General features: G+C 43.4%; 1 protein-coding gene across 1 annotated transcript; it reads left to right on the top strand.

Moving 5' to 3' along the window:
* The first annotated feature begins 6,767 nt into the window (after positions 1 to 6,767).
* Positions 6,768 to 16,050, top strand: gata2a (GATA binding protein 2a). The gene is made up of 6 exons (XM_033627768.2): positions 6,768 to 6,844; positions 7,093 to 7,517; positions 8,278 to 8,850; positions 11,646 to 11,791; positions 14,080 to 14,205; positions 14,879 to 16,050. The coding sequence occupies exons 2-6, from the start codon at positions 7,289 to 7,291 to the stop codon at positions 15,176 to 15,178; spliced, it is 1,374 nt and encodes a 457-aa protein (XP_033483659.1). The 5' UTR covers positions 6,768 to 6,844; positions 7,093 to 7,288; the 3' UTR covers positions 15,179 to 16,050.
* Positions 16,051 to 16,718: the final 668 nt, after the last annotated feature.

Genomic DNA, 16,718 nt, shown 5'->3' with positions numbered 1-16,718 from the left:
AAATTAAACTGCTCTAGCCTGACATCAATTATTAAATATAGCAGATCCTCTGTGTCCTAAATTACAGCAACTACAGACTGTTGACCAAATGCCGCGGCAGTTTCTTCAGACGATAACACAGGCCTGATGTGAGGCCTGCTGACCAGACTGAAGGAAATCAGAGGAAACTAACGGTGCATGTTAAGCTTCTTATCCTGTTGTGAAACTGAAGATAATGCTATCGTGTGTCGATGTGTTTATTAGGAGGGAATCATTTTCACAATTATAATTATAGATGGAAACTGAGCTTATCGCCTTATCTGGATTTTACGCTTTTATTTAACCTAAAAATAACAAAATCACACTTTAAAAACACAAGTCTTAATCAACTGTGAGTTTTTGGAGTTTGTAACTGTTGATTATTTTGTGAAAACTCAAAAGAAGCTACATTGCACAACTCAAATTTCCAAAAGGTGGCCTAAATTAAAAATAAGGCTATAGATGCTCGGGCAGTAATCACACAGATAAGCATCATATCACAGTGATGTATGTTTAATATAGCTTGTATTGATATGTAAAGTGTGTGTACCAATGCCCCCCGCCAATAAACTCCCTCTACAGCCAAATGGAGCCTATATTGGCTGCACCGCTGCAGCGCGTAAAACGTGTAAATATTTCTCATTCCCTGCGCCTATCTGTCTCTATCAACCCCCCCTCCCCAACAAATGATGCATTAGATGCATTGAATGTATTTGTTGTGCAAGTTTGAAAAGGCGGCGATAATCTGGGAGTGAGAGATAAGGAACACCAATTTATTCAGCAGCACTTTGGACCCCGCTTCCAGCCTCGGTCGGTGCTGACACCCCCAGCAGTTTGCTGATAACGATTAGGCCATTTATTATCTTCACAGAGAACAAAGATTGCGTGGTGCCGATGAAATATTACCCCTGGTAATAATCAGAAGGAGAAGGGCCCTGGTATCTAATGCAGTGTGCATATAATATCGTCCCTGACGAAAAATCGTGCACACACTCACACACACAGACACACAAACACACACAGACGGAGTCTCGTGCAGAACATGCAGAAAATTGATTAACAAAACAAGTGCAAGAAGCCACAACTAGCTGCAATGTTGCGAATTTGATTTATTGAGAGAGATAATCGGTCTATTTTCGACATATAATAACAATAATAATAATAATAGGCTAAATTTAAAGGTGGTTATTTCTATTATTTTCTGAGTAAAATAAATAATATAAAATGATTTTCTGACATAACATTTGTGTGAACTTTTATCTATTTGACCATCTCTGTTTAACCTGATTGACGGCTCTGGTGCATTGTTGTCGGATCATAAACACAGATTATAAAGATCATATAATGTCGCAATTCTCAACTAATTAGATTCTAATTAACTAGTGCTTTTACAAGGCACAAATGTTAGTCTCAAATATATTGCATGTGCATCACCTCATTATATTCACACTGAGTATGGAAACAAACCAGCCTTTATGTTGCAACAAATAATAAAGCACATATAATAACCCCAATAATGCTGTTTTCTGTCACAGTCCAGGCAATAACAGCCTTTACAAACTTAAAAAAGAAAAAAAAAAAATCTCTTTAAGTCTCTACTTGTAGGTTTACGGGTCAAAACATTTTAAGAAACCTTTTATTCACACTGAATAAAGTTATATTCCCGTGAAGGTCCGTTATGTGCCAAAATAAATCAATATTTGGAGCTGTCGCATATTTGCTCTGGTGATTTCAAACACTGAAACAAACGTTATTAATTCAGTCAGACTTCACATTTCTTTTTTTCTTCCTCTTCTTTTTGTGTGCGTGTGCACTCTGGGGAGCACGAGCCCCGAGTTGCAGAGGTCCTGGCGCCCCTTGCACCTGCCTGGCTCCAGCGCCGAGCACGAGCCCAGGTCGCGTGCAGGAGATTTTAGGGGCTTTGCATGTTTTACTAAATTGTTGTTACTTTGTGGGATATAAAGCACAAAGAGGAGGAGTAGGGGGGAGGGGAGGGGGAGCGTGTTTTACTTCTTTAACATATTTAACACAGCAGGAGGAGCTGGGTGAGGAAGAGGAGGAGGGGGGTGAGAGTCATGAAGCAAAATCTCTGTATGTCAATTAGGACTGACCAAGTTTTAGTGACAATAAATAGAAATAAACAAGGTGTGGGCTTTTTATTGACTCACCCATGATGCATCGCTGCAAATATTTATCCTCACCTCACCAAATTAAAATGAAGCTTTTGCTGTTGTCTACAAGCTGATGAAGTTTAACTAACTTCCAAAGTGCTCACATTGTGCATGTGTTATGTTGCTCCTGGGACCGCTGGCCCTAGCAGGACCCATGGGAGTCCTCAACCAATGCAAGCCATTACAAAAAAAAAAGGTTTCTTTATTTTACAGCCTGGAGAAATGTTAAAAAATGGTCTAAAATCAACACTTCTATCTTGTAGACCTATCTGCATTAATTGATAACCAGCACCCAAAATCTGCCACAGAGGTTTTGCAGGTGAGTGCAGACCTGGCATCATTCATATAAAACGGTAAAACGCTGGGCCCCTGTGTAAGGGCCAAGCTGAACTCTATTGATCACCTCTTGGGAACAGGTATTGCTGCCAGTTTAACCGGAGACCCGGAAGACAGGCTGCTGGCTGACGTGCCATTACGTGGCTGTGTTGCTGCAGCCTCTCACACGGCCACTCAAGTTTTTTGCTCATATTCAGAGAGGTTTGGATACGGCGAGAGAGGAGGCAGGCAGGCACACACTGCGCGCAGACACACACAGCTCTCTGACACAGCGAGCAGCGACTGTTTCACGTTGTCTCGACAGCATCTTTTAAAAACACAGGGCTCTCCTGGACACCTTTGCCTCATCGGTCTGCTTTTATTTTGCGTCATTATTTGTGGAGAGAAGCAGCGAGGCTGCGCAGTGACACGGATGGACCGACTTTCTCTGGGTTGACTCAGAAAGCGCAGCAGCAGGTAAGTCAGTCATAAATATTTCCAGACTGCTATTTTGAAATCATTTGGCCACAGTTTTGTCATTTAAATATTAAATATCAAAGTTACAGCTACAAGCCTGGGTGTGAATGTTTAATAACTCTTATTTATTATAGAATAAATAATAGCTTATTTTTCCGTAACATGTCTTGAGCTATTTCATGACTGTTAAGGGATATTTGCTGGTTTAATTGCAGCTGATATTTACCTTCACATTCAGCCTTAGTTTGTCACGGCTATCCGGATAATAGCCTTTATTCCATCTGAAAGAAAGCGGAACAACACTGGATTAAACGCGTAAAGCATAACCAGTCTTATCCATTGTAAAGATGCTGTATTAGTTTTATTTTCACTGGTATTGTTTGCTTTTCAAAAATATTCTTAAACCAGTAAGCTACAGTATTTTCTCTAAATGAGCGAACAATAAAAATGAGCTAAAATTAATAATGAATGCAACTTACTATAATAATATTGCGCTAATCAGATGGTTAAGTATTTTTAAAATTTCCAAGAATTTACCCGGTCATGTATAAGTGCTATCAAGAGTGAATTTTAGACCTCTTTATGTTGCCGAGGGCAAGGTGTGCCACCCCTGCAAGAACCACCACATGGATTACTGTGTCATCAGCACGACGTTAGTGACGACAAAAGTATTCAATTGTCACGCTTTAAGGTGCATAAAGACTGGAGCAATCATCTTTCATCAGCAGAAAGAGCAATCACATCAGTACAATGGTGGAGCAGAGACAGGGGCGGGCTGGGGTCTCCACGGGCATGCATGGCACCTTTTACACCAACCTCCCTCTTTCTCTCTTACCTGTGCTGTTGTCTGCGTGGTGGTGGTTAATGGGTTTGTGCATGATTAGCAACAACATGGAGTGATTGTGTTGAGCTCAGAGTGTGAGCTGTTTGTGGGTTAATGTAATGACAGTAAGAAAGGAACCTCTAGTTATTTTTAATGAATGAAACTGAATGGACAGATTTCTGACACCTTATATCAGTTTCTATTTACAACTGTCCTCCTCCAACTTTTCCCCAAATTGCTTTATTTAAAGCTCCAATAAGGGCCTTTGGCTACGCATCATCCTCTGCTCCATAATCCTTTTTGTTAAGGGTGCAGTTCACATGTCCTGCCCTCCTCTGAAATGTTATTATTCCAAGCTCAACCTGCTTAAATGGAAGTGAGTGCTGCTCTCATAGCAGCATCCAGGCCCCTCTCCCAGCAGTTATATGGTCCTGTGTCTGGGTGCTTGTGTCTATAAAGCCCCCCAGTGCCCTGGCTCGATCTAATTAGCCGTGAGTAAAGGGGACAATAATGCTTCAGCTGGTTTGTGTCATTCTCTTCTCTCTGGCTCTGCTTATCTTCACAAGCCCCACTGTGGGCTCTTCACACTCCCCCCCACCACCAAACACACACACACTCGCACAGTCACACACCTCCACTCTGGATAATGATGGATGACCGTGCCCAATGGGAACAAACAGGTAGATAAAGCCAATCCCATTTAATAACAGCATGGATCGGAATGATAATCTTGTTGTTCATTAGCCACTGTGGCTGCACAGCGATACAGTTGTTGCACACAGTTCTCACCCAGCGCAGGAGGTGTTGTGGGAGGGATAGTGTTCACCGGTCTAAGGATAGCCTCCCTTGCTGAAACAATACTGCTGTGTCCTTGAGAAAGACAGCAACAGCAGCCCCCCCCCAACACCCCACCCTCTCCACTAACCCTCCGTCACCCTCTCCCATCTTTTGTTCCAGCACAGATACAAATGGGATTAATGAAGGTATAAATTACAGAGGGCTAAATCCTGCTGAGTAATCCATTTGGCAAACATGCAAACAACAATGGGCATGCTGCAGCAGCTAGCCTGAGCCTGACCCACTCTCCAAGGCCCAGTGGTGAGCACAGCCAGAACACAACACAGCAGCACGGGCTGACCACTGCAGGCTAGTGACATAGAGCTCAGAAAAAAAATAACAAAACAGTTCTTTCACTACTAGCCTCAAAGACAAGAGCATCACTAGTCATCCATTCATGCTGGACTACAGTGAGTCACTGCCTCATGGTCAGCAATGATTCTGCGGCATAAAACAGCTTCTTTTTATTGGACATACAAATATTGCATCATTCATGATTGATCCATTATGCCTTACAATATCTATAAAATGTCAGAGCACACTAAGGTGAGCATGTTCTCACTCCACCTGCCAACATCTCACTGGAATGTCAGATATTCAGGTAGCGGGCCCTCTGCTGTCCCACATGCACTAATTTGTTGATTTTAGGAGTTGACAAGCTCAAAGGGCTGAGCTCATCAACTCACTGCCCCTGGCAACCTGCCACTGATTTAATGACTGATGACTGACACACACACACACACACAAACACACACACACACACTTACACAGCAGGTATAACATGAGATCAGAGCAGGATTGTCGCCCTAATGACCTGCACTGTGGATACCGTGTCATTACAGTTTATGAGGGGTCTTTTACCTGGAGAATTTCGTCCAGGTATCACAAGCTTCACGTGACTCACCCCGCAACCTCCGCCTCTGTGATTCTGTGACGTCAGCTCCAGGCGTCAGCGTGGCGGCCAGTATGGGCGCCTCCAATTATTCCTCGTCAATCACACACACACACACACACACACACACACAAGCACACACACACACACTAACAATGCACGCAGGCCTAAATATTTTAAAGGGCATGTCCATTGTCATGGATTTGCGCGCATGGACTAATCATTTTACGCACGAATTTGCAATTAGATGAGAATAGAATAATATTTTTTGCTCATTGTTTTAGCCTATTTTTCTATTTAAGGGCAGCAAATAATAGAAATGGTAACAACTGAAATGAGAACAATTTAAAATAAATAAATCAGTGCCTTTGTTTGGAGCTCTGATTACTGTTTTGATTTGTATTGTGTGTTCTGAATTAGGGCGTTAGGAGACACTTCGATGGTCACCAACTGGTTTACATAGGTGAGGCCTCTGCGCCCATCCTTGGTGCCAGCAAGTGAGAAAGAGGCGCCATTCGTATGCAAACTGTGTTTGATTGCCCTGTCCCCGAGACAAAACCACTGTTTTCACAAGAGGAATGCTCTGCTACTAATTAAAGACAATTAGGCGCTCCCAACAATGGGGCCAATTTCGGGGTCATAAATCGACTCCGCCTCTGTTGGTTTTAGAGGTGCTGAAAACGCTGTTTATTTACACAACAGCAGTAAGCGAAAAACAACACTTACAATTATTCTTATTAATGTGGAGCTCAATCAGCAGGTCCAGTTGTTAGAATTAAAAACACTCTGCAGGTGAGTGCGAAATTCCAGCATCACTCACAGGTCTAGAAAATGTAATTCATATTGTAAAAATATTTTGCAGATAGGTTCATAGAGGTGAAGGCACTTACAATGCATTACGCTTTCTAAAGCATTATTATAGTGAGCCATATTGTGCAGACTGAATTTCCCTTCATGTTAGATGTCTGTCTTTAGGCTTATAACTGCCGCTAAAAAAGCAGATTATCAGGGGCCGATTGCTCATTCAGTGTGAGCTTCGTGAGAGAGAAAGACCCCCGAGAAATTACACTGCTGATTGATAAGTCTTTTAGTTTTTCGGTGCAGGGAAATGGAAATTGAAAGAAGGAGAGCAGGGATGCAGCGAGCCAATTGTGGCAGGGCTGGCTGTGAGTGGCTCAGACAGAGGCCACGCCCCGCGTGGCTTGATATGTACTGGCGCCAGCCGCATCAGTCTGCGCCTGAGCACTGCATGGATCAAGAGGCTTTCACATCCAAGCTGTGTTTGTCGTCAGCTGATCGAAATTGCAACAGGTATCCAAAGGAAACATTTTTTTGTATTTATTTTTGTCTTTATACGGATACGGGATGCATTGCTTCGACACAGAGACAGCCGCGCACTACTTTGTTATCAGCCTTTAATCATTAGGACGTGAAGTTTATTTCACGTGTCAACTGATATGATTAGATAAAAATATGAAAGACGCTTCTTCGTGCATGAAAGGAGGGCTGGAGCGGCCGCCGTGTTTATAAATTAACATTTTGTTTTCGTCTCATTGCAGGTATAACTGAGGAGAAAGAAGACCGGGTTATTTAAGGATTCTATTTCTGAAGTATATAAACACAGCCGAGACTTTCACAGCTCAGGAACTATATTATAAGGAGGAATTTAACTCTCACTTGGAGGTAAACATAGCCTAAAAGTAGCCCGACACACAAAGAGACGCCTTCAGAGGAAAGGAGACGGCCAGCTCAGCCATGGAGGTCGCAGCGGCCGATCAGTCTCGGTGGATGGCGCACCATCACGCAGTGCTGAACGGCCAGCACCCGGACTCTCACCACCACAGTCTGAGCCACAACTACATGGAGCCCATGGCGCCTTTACTGCCCCAGGACGAGGTTGACATGTTTCTGAACCACTTGGACTCTCAAGGGAACCCTTACTACACCAACTCCCGGGCAAGGGTCGCATACAGCCAAGCACACGGTAAGATGAGTTCACAGTGCAGTGTGATGGGAAATGAAGATCATGTTTGAAAAGAGAAAAAAAAGTTTTTGTGTAATTCATCAACGAGCAAACATAGCTTTTTAAATATAAGATTTGTGTGTGTGTGTGTGTGTGTGTGTTAATATTTTTGCCTGTAGAATATGTCTATTAAATGAATGCACAAACTATAAGCTCATGCAGCAGCTCATGCAGTGTGTTGTAATTTGCTTAGAAAGTCCACCTTGACTTCTGGGCCAGTTCACCAACATAAAAGGAATTTCCAGCAAATGACATGGAGAGGAAAGGGAAGTATGTCATTTAACCCCTCTGTGTTGGGGCAGGGGTTTCTGGAGGGAGAGAGAGAGGCACTTCCCGGATATAAAATAAAAACCGCAAATTTACTAATAACAATCTTTAGTCCGAGAGCTGCAGCCGATGAAAAGATACTGCCCTGACGAGGAGCTACTTTTAGTCTGATTTCTGTAGATAATAGGTCTTTATTATCTCTATCTTAAGCAGATAACATGTGTGAGGCTACTGTCATTTGACGGGAAATATTTCTGGATATTTAACCAGTTGTGAGGGAGAAAAAAATCTTATTTCTAATTAATATTTATCTACATCTGGACCTAAATGTCGGACTCGAGTAATTCAGCAGGTAAGATAAAGGTCTTTTTGTTTTGCAAACTGGAGGCAGTACGGGTGTGTCAAAGAGGGAATAGAATAAAACATTTATTAAATAGGCTGTTTTGGATTTCAGCTCGCCTCACTGGGAACCAGGTTTGCCGACCACACCTCATCCACAGCCCCGGTATTCCCTGGCTGGACCCTGGGAAGGCAGCCCTGTCCGCGTCCCACCACCATAACGCATGGGCAGTCAGCCACTTCAGCAAACCCGGCCTGCACCCCACCAGCTCCGGCTACCCCTGCAGCAGCAGCACCGGCACGGCACCGGTGTCGTCGCTCACTCCGGCGTCCCACTCCAGCCCGCACCTCTACAGCTTCCCCCCTACCCCTCCGAAAGACGTGTCCCCGGACCCCGGACCCACATCCCCTTCCTCCTCGTCCCTCCTGGTCGAGGTGGAGTCGATCAAGTACCAGGTGCAGCTGTCGGACGGCATGAAAAAGGAGAGCTGTAGTCCGCTCCGCAGCGGTCTGTCCTCGATGAACGGCCAGGCCCCGGCCACGCATCACCCTATCCCGACCTACCCGGCCTACCCTCTCCACACACCCCACGAGTACAGCGGCAGTCTCTTCCACCCCGGCAGCCTGCTCGGCGGGTCCTCCTCCAGCTTTACACCCAAATGCAAGAGCAAGGCCAGGTCGAGCTCAGGTGAGCCTCACGTGTGTTTTTCTTTCACATCAGATGGCAGATCAAACTGATAATGCCTAATGAAATGGTTATGGTTTATTCAGCTGAGCGGTGAAGCGTTGCGCACTAGAATTTACCCAATCAATCAGCAGCAAATAAATGTTTGTCACCTTGTAATAATATTATCATACCCTGCTAGTGTCACACATTTCGTTTATATACCTGTACGGACACTATATTTGCGTGTTTAATTTATTAACTGTCAGCTGTGTTTTGCACTAATTTAACTGTTTAAATACTGAAGCCACTTTTATAAGCTCGACTTGTTGCTCCAGTGCGCCATTTACGCACAGAGCGATCATTTCCATGTCGGACCCTTGTCCCTCTCAGAACCTGTCCTGACAAGTCTTATCTCTGTCCCATCGCACTCAGCGCCATTTATAAGCTGCGTCCACTTAAAAGGCTTCACTTTAGTGAGGGATCAGCTCTAGATGAAACTCATCAGACTAATCGGGGTCAACTATTCACCGCATGCTCAGCGAGGGCCATTATGTGCGTGATTAAATGTTTCTGGGGTGATTTTAAAAAGAAAAATAGAGAAATAAGGGATTGGAGCTAATTAAAATAATCAATTACTCAGAAATCGTAAATTTTAATTTGTGGTGCTTTGGTAAAAAACTAAACCTAATGATTATAGTTCGATCAGACACATTAACACATTTTTTTTAAACATCTTTTTCCACATCGACTTCTTCTATCAGTTAGACGTCTAAGCTCAGGCCGTCATGGCTTCTTCGTCGTGCCACAGACTTGTTTTCTGTGGCCTTTATTGCACTTAAAAATGAAGGAGTCACGACGCCCTGGCTCCTGCCATATCCTGTATACCTCCAAGTGAACAAATCACGACCTCCACCCCGCCCACAGCTCTCCACAGTACTAACAAAGCACAGGCGACAGAGTCCTGCTGTTTGTGTTTTTAAGCATGGCCTTGGCCCAGTGCACTGACATCAAGCCCAACCAAGTCCACAGCAGATCTGCCTCTATAGAGTAGGTGGAAGTGTATTTAATAACTCAAACTTTAAGTTTCTTGTGTGTATAATTGCAAAGTTTGGAGCCCAGGGCATTAAATAATCCCAATTACAATGCAAAAAAAGTTTACATTTTACAAAAAATAAATAAAAGTTGGTGGTGGGGTTGTTTATAATAAAACAGTTTATTGTGGGACTGTCTGGGTAAGCAGCTGATTCAACAGACTGCATGTGCTGGGAGTAATATTTAGGGGAATATTTAGACTTTGGGTCTGACATTAATGTGCAGACATTTTAAAAACAACTGGTAATGGGTCTGTAATTTCCCTACATTGTTCCAGCTGTTGTGCTTTGAAATAATGCTCTCTCACACACACACACACACACACACACACACACACACACGCACATACACAAAAAGACACCGTGGACTGTTGACATGTTGCTCCAAATGTAGCTGTGCAATTATCAATATTGTCATCCATTGTGTGCACACTTTTTAATACACTTGGGGAAGGCTCGCTGACTGATAATCTGAGTGAATGTGAGCTGATGCAGCAAAGAAATGTTATACTGTGACATTTAAAAGAAGCTGGCCAGACTGTGCCTGAATCAGTAACACAAACATATCAGGCACGGCATTAAAAAGGCTCTTATCTATCAAAGTCGATGTCCTGTGCCAGTAATGGTGATTGATTGTTGTACAAAATGCCACAATGACATTTCAGCTGTCAGCACATATACCTTACAGTAGTGTGGCTTCCTGTTGAACTAGCCTCAAGCAGAACTCCTCCTCCTCCTCACTACCCAGACCTTTTCAGATGAAGCTTCCCATTTTCTTTCTTATTTCAACATTAAACATTGCACAAGACGTAAATACATCAGTCATTGCTGATGAATATTTCAAGTGTTAATGAGCCCGCTTTAATGTGGCTGCTGGACCTGTGAAACACTTAAGAGGAAGAGAAGGGAGGTACAAAAAAAAGCAGCGAGATGCATTTCAAAAGGAACATAGCTTTTTTGCTCAGGTCAGATTCCATTGTAGAGCGAGGGTGGGACTGTGGGTGTCGCTGGCATTATAACAGGAATAATGAGATGATGCTCTAGGGAGAGAGGGATACTTGAATTAAATGAATCGGTCGGTTTAGCAACAGGCTGTTTGAAGTCAGTCAAACCTGAATGGGAGAGGAGAGCATGTGGGAATAACTAAAAAAGCAGGTTTTTATGTAAAAGAGCACGAGGATGCACAGGAAGTCTTGCTCAGGTTTAGCCACTGTTTACGATTAATAAAAGCATCATGTTGGTAACGCCATTTCTGGATTATTAATTGCAGCCAACTGGCTACAAGCTTTTCATCAAAGTCTGCAACGCTGTCCGCCAAATTTAATACCATCACCACACACTTATGTTTCCTCTCATGGGTGCCCACTGAGCTGATGAATAATGTAGTCCTAATTTGATGGTGTGTCTCATTCTTCTTGTTGGACACCTCTGGACATGTTCTGGCTGTCTCTGGCCTCCCCACTCTGGATCGGTTTACATAGAGGTGTCTGTGTCCATGACAGCCGTGCACACTTGGTACACCTGCACTCTGATATGGACATTGTCACCATCATGAGACAGATTTTGACTTCATATTACAGAGCCACCTGAGGTCGCACATCACCTCATCACGTCAGTTGGCCTGATCGTGCAGCCGGGCAGCTGCTAGGTGTTGCTTCTGACAGAGGGTGAATTTTTTAATTATATAAATTTTCTTCTTCTCTCCTCCTCTTGAACTATATGCAGAGGGCCGTGAATGTGTAAACTGCGGTGCCACCTCCACCCCTCTGTGGCGAAGGGATGGTACCGGCCACTACCTGTGCAACGCCTGCGGACTATACCACAAGATGAACGGCCAGAACCGACCACTTATCAAGCCCAAACGTAGACTGGTGAGTCCTGCTTCTCACTGAGTCGCTTTGCTCTGAGAGAGGGCACCCAAATATGAGCACAAAGCAGATGCCTGCAGCACAATTCCAGGAAAGTTATATTTTCCCTATGATCTTCCTGGAATTGTTTGTCCCTCTCACCCCCCGATGATCCGCCTTCATGGCCTGTTACAATACTGCTACTATTGCCATTGTTCCTGCTATCATTATTGCTGGTACTTCTGATACTGTTACTGATACCACTGCCCATGCTGCTTTAGTTAACACCATGCTTGAGTAAATGAAAAGCAGCATGGACACATAACATTCTTGTAGTGGACGTACCACTGCACAGACACTTCTGGCATTAACCCCACTGGAGCTGGACACATTTCTTTGCACCATAATTAATTGATTTCACGGCTTTTAAAACAATTTATTAAAGCATATATATTTCAATTATCTTTTTAAAATCTGGTTTTCTAAGTAGTCTCAAACAAAAGCAATTTAATATATATATATATATATATATATATATATATATATATATATATATATATATTTATCTTATTATTATTATTTCTATTGTCATTACATTTTAATTTAACTTATTTAATTATTCTATAGTAACTCTTGAATTCTTTATTTTTCAGCTAAAATATATTTTTTGTAATTTTTCTTTATGTACTTAAGTGGTTGCTTTGTCAACAAACAAATCCAGTTGTTGTCTTCAAATTCAGGAATACTGGCAGCCACAAATAATTAAACATTTGTAAGAATTAAAACAATTAATTAATTTTTTTAAATTGGTTAGCTATAAAGATAAGCATGTCACTTTTAACTTAATGGATTAACTTATTATGAAATAAAATAAATAAACAAACTACAACATAGTCACAATTAAAAATAATAATTGTAGTAATGCTAATAAAAATAATTATATGGGTAAGTTATTAAGAACATTTCTGGCTTTCACACCAGAAATAAGTGATTAAAAGTTGCTGGTGTAACCTTTAACTTTAATAAAAAAAAATTATAATAAAGAAGAGATAACTGTGAATGCTCTGGATCTAATTTGACTTGCCAATACACGTGCAGCTTTTAAAAGGAGTTTCTTAATCTCATCATAATATATTTATCGATATTATATTTTCTCGTGTTGTCCCTTGACCAGGTCCACGTCGTTCCTGCTCGTGAAAAGTCCATTACTTTTTCCACTGGCTCGGCCCATGTGGCTGTAGCTTTTGCATTTTCAGCTCAAGTGTTTTTCAGAGTTGTGTTCAAAGGGGCATCCAGTTGTTTCCTATCCGGATATCTGCCCGGCCCAGATAAGGAAGTCAGGCTCCCGGCTGTTTCCGCTTTCAACCAGCGCGCTGCATTCTCTATGGCCAGACTGACATATACTGTAAAGAGATTATCACAACACTGGAGGAGCCGCTTATGTGTGAAGAGACAGACCGTGAGGGGCGGGGATTGGAAAATAAATGGATTTATGTTCTTCTCTTGTTTGCCATTCTCGGTGGGCACTGATAAAGTCTAAACGCGCAGCTTGTTTTTTATTTTAAATACATAGCTTATAGTTCATGTCGCACAAAAAGAGCAGGCTTGTTGTTGCTCTCCAGGTCAATAGCAACGAGTCCACCTGAAATTAATTAACAGAAGAACCTGGATGCTGCCTGCCTGCAAAGCAAAGAGCCGCAGGGTTTTTGCATGTAAAGCTAATGTTTCTTATTATGTGTGAAGAATTGATCCGCAATGGACGCAGGAGCGCACTGCCAGGCAGGACACCGGGTCTTACACGACTTGTTTCCCTGGATCAGGATAAATAGAGAGGTTTACACAAGGCCTTCATTATGACCCGTTAATACCAGCATTATTTAGTTTTAATTCATTAAATATGATGGGGCTAATTTGCGACAGGCATAAACAGAATTCTTCTCCAGCTCATAAAAAATATCCAAGCATCTTAATGCACAAATAAATGTGATCATGGTGTAGCGGTTTTGCATACATGCAATTGATTTAACAGAGGAGTTAAGTTTTTTTTGGTTTAGCGGTGTCATGCAAACCGCACAGAAACCCACGTTCCGCCGTTAATTTAAGAAAAACTTTGTCTCTTAATGACTTGGTGCTGAGGCAGAAAACACAAACGCATTGCATGCAATATCAGTGATATTGCTTTAACAGCACAAACATTAACTCATTAGCCTATAGGTGTCTAAAGAGCCGTGATATTAACTGTTATGTGCCTCCACCAGCCTGCAGTTGTGAATGAGTCATTATTTATGGTGTATTTTCTCTGCTTCCTCCAGTCCGCTGCGAGACGTGCAGGCACCTGCTGTGCAAACTGCCAGACCACCACTACCACCCTGTGGAGGCGCAACGGGAACGGAGACCCGGTGTGTAACGCCTGCGGCCTTTACTTTAAACTGCACAATGTAAGTAGCCTGAAAAACAACCGCTGCACTCAAGTGCGGGGTTTTGGGGGGGAGTGGAGGTGGAGGGGAGGAGGAGGGATACTGGTCGTTAACTGGTCAAGTGGGCGGACAGCTCGTATCGATTTAGGAGCAGAGAAAGTGTGAGAGTGTCGAGGCAAAGCCTGCTCACCCTGTCGAGCAGAACCCACCAGTCGTCTTTTTTTATTAATCCATCGTTGTTTCAATGGGGGGCGTTACTCCCCGGAGAGGCTGCAGGGTGGGACTGTCATTCAGTGTAACGGCGTCGGTTACACTGATGAGGATTTGTCTGAGGCTGCTCCTTTCAGCTCCAGCCAGGCCCTCATCCCCATGTATTCATATTGACCACGACTGTTCTGTTTGGTTTGAAATTGGACAAAAGCTCCACAACACCCCCCTGACTATAATGCAGCTATATATGCAAAACAGCTGCTCCTTATTAATAGCTGGTGTAACTCAAAATAATGGGCAACCATGAAACCAATGCATGTAAACCCTAATTGCCGATACAATATGTGACATATTCCTGGTGACATTTTGAAATTACGAGCCAGAGCCAACAGCAAAATAAACCTCAGCAGCCATAATGTACTATTCAAGCTGTCAGTGAGGCTTTTGTCTGGCGTGCCTTGAGCTAATGTGCTGATCTCCACAGGTCAACAGACCCCTGACCATGAAGAAAGAAGGCATCCAGACACGCAACCGCAAGATGTCCAGCAAGTCCAAGAAGAACAAGCGAGCAGGGGACGGCTTCGATGAGCTATCCAAGTGCATGCAGGACAAGGCCTCTCCTTTCGGCGGTGCACATGGCCTCACCAGCCACATGACCCATATGGGTCACCTGCCCCCCTTCAGCCACTCGGGACACATGCTGCCTACTCCCACGCCCATTCACCCTTCATTCGGTCACCCCCACCACTCCAATCGCTCACCGGTCTGGGCTGAGCCTCACTGAGGCCCCTCCACACCCAGAACTCCTCCGCCTGTAGGAGCCACCACATCGCCATTAACACTAAATGGCCTCCCCATCACGTCGAAAGCTTGTTGCGTCATGTACAGTGGTTGGAGGGGAGAGACTTTCAGTTGGACTTAATGACTGAAGGTCGCGTCATGCCTGACCTCACTGATGGGACGCTGTGGAGCAGGACTTGAGTGGACTCTGTGAAGAGCTAATAAGACGAGGGGTTTCTTAGTCCCTAGGTGACCTGAGGCTTGCAGGAACGGAGTGAATGGAGACGCTTGTCATTCTTTTTGCTTATTTTTACTAAGTCACTTTGGTACCCACCTCTCCTTGACCCTGTAACAGGAGACTCATGAGAGGTCTTAAAAAGAACCGCTGTTTTCACCTCACGACCATCTCATTATATACTGAGATACGTGCACCCTGTCCATCCCCAGGCTGTCGTTCACAACTGCTGTGGACAGACAGACAAACTCTCCCGTGCTGGAGGTCCTAAGCCTGGCTGACAGCTGCAGCACCTCTGTTAAGAAGCAGTCAGACGACAGACACCACAAACCAGTGCTCGCCTCACATGCTGGATTGTACACCACCACGACGCTCACCACCTGTTTTTAATAATGGACTTTTATGGAAAAATACACAGTAAATAGAGTGTTTATAAATGCTTAATTGCTATTATTGTTGTTATATTTGATGTTATAATTATTGCTACGATAATTTATTTTCCCTCTTTAAGCTTTTGTTAAAGACACATGGAAACTGTTATGATTTTAATTTCATGGTTATTACGTAAAGAAAAACACTGACCTATCTTAGATGAAAAGTCCCTGAGCTGTACGTTTTTATCATTTTTCCATCTCACAAAAGTAAAGGAAATAAAGGAAAACAAAGTTTAATACTAAAGTCCGATCTGTCGCTTCCTCGTGAGTTTAGTCTGTCTGTCTCTGTCATTGTTACAAACACACCAACATCCAGCATAAGACTAAACTTTCCTTTTAATGAAGAGTGCTTGATTATTAAAATCATAAGTGATATCAGATGCATCAAGGGAAGCTCTGTGATCCCTTAAGCGTGGTAATGCTTTGGTCAGGCTCCTCCTCTATCTGTGATGGCGTGTTGTTAAAAAGAGAAGGCCTCTTTGTGGAGCTGAGGCCCCGGGCTGGACCATTGTACCCAGACAGCAGACTCCGGCGAAGGGCTCCAGAGTCACACACAGTCATACATATGCACGTACCACACACACACACACACACACACACACACACACACACTCTAGAAGAAAAAAGCAAACATAAACCCCAATTTTTTAACAAGCAGATATTTTTATAAGTTTGAATGTGACAAATACTGAGTCATGAGTGCAGTTCAGTGGGAGAGTTCTCGCTCCCTGTGTCTGCTGGAGTAGCCCTCTCTCTTGGCTGCAGTGATTGGAGTGAGAGGAAGGACAGCGGGTCTTTAGTGGGAGAGAGAGGAGGAAGGAAAGGCAATCAGGCGACCTGAGCAAACACGTGGGGGTCTGCTCAGTCCCTTCGCA

Source organism: Epinephelus lanceolatus, chromosome 1, assembly GCF_041903045.1.
Source record: "Epinephelus lanceolatus isolate andai-2023 chromosome 1, ASM4190304v1, whole genome shotgun sequence".
In the NCBI taxonomy this organism is placed as follows: Eukaryota; Metazoa; Chordata; class Actinopteri; order Perciformes; family Serranidae; genus Epinephelus; species Epinephelus lanceolatus.
Note: the sequence above shows the minus strand (reverse complement) of the source record. Positions and strands in the feature narration are given on the sequence as shown.

What these genes read in the sequence shown, in the direction of transcription:
- gata2a (XM_033627768.2), top strand. Translation starts at nt 7,289, where the DNA reads ATGGAGGTCGCAGCGGCCGATCAGTCTCGGTGGATGGCGCACCATCAC. An exon ending in CAAGGCCAGGTCGAGCTCAG is followed by an intron (nt 8,851 to 11,645) that starts GTGAGCCTCACG and finishes AACTATATGCAG; the next exon opens with AGGGCCGTGAATGTGTAAAC. An exon ending in TTTACTTTAAACTGCACAAT is followed by an intron (nt 14,206 to 14,878) that starts GTAAGTAGCCTG and finishes TGATCTCCACAG; the next exon opens with GTCAACAGACCCCTGACCAT.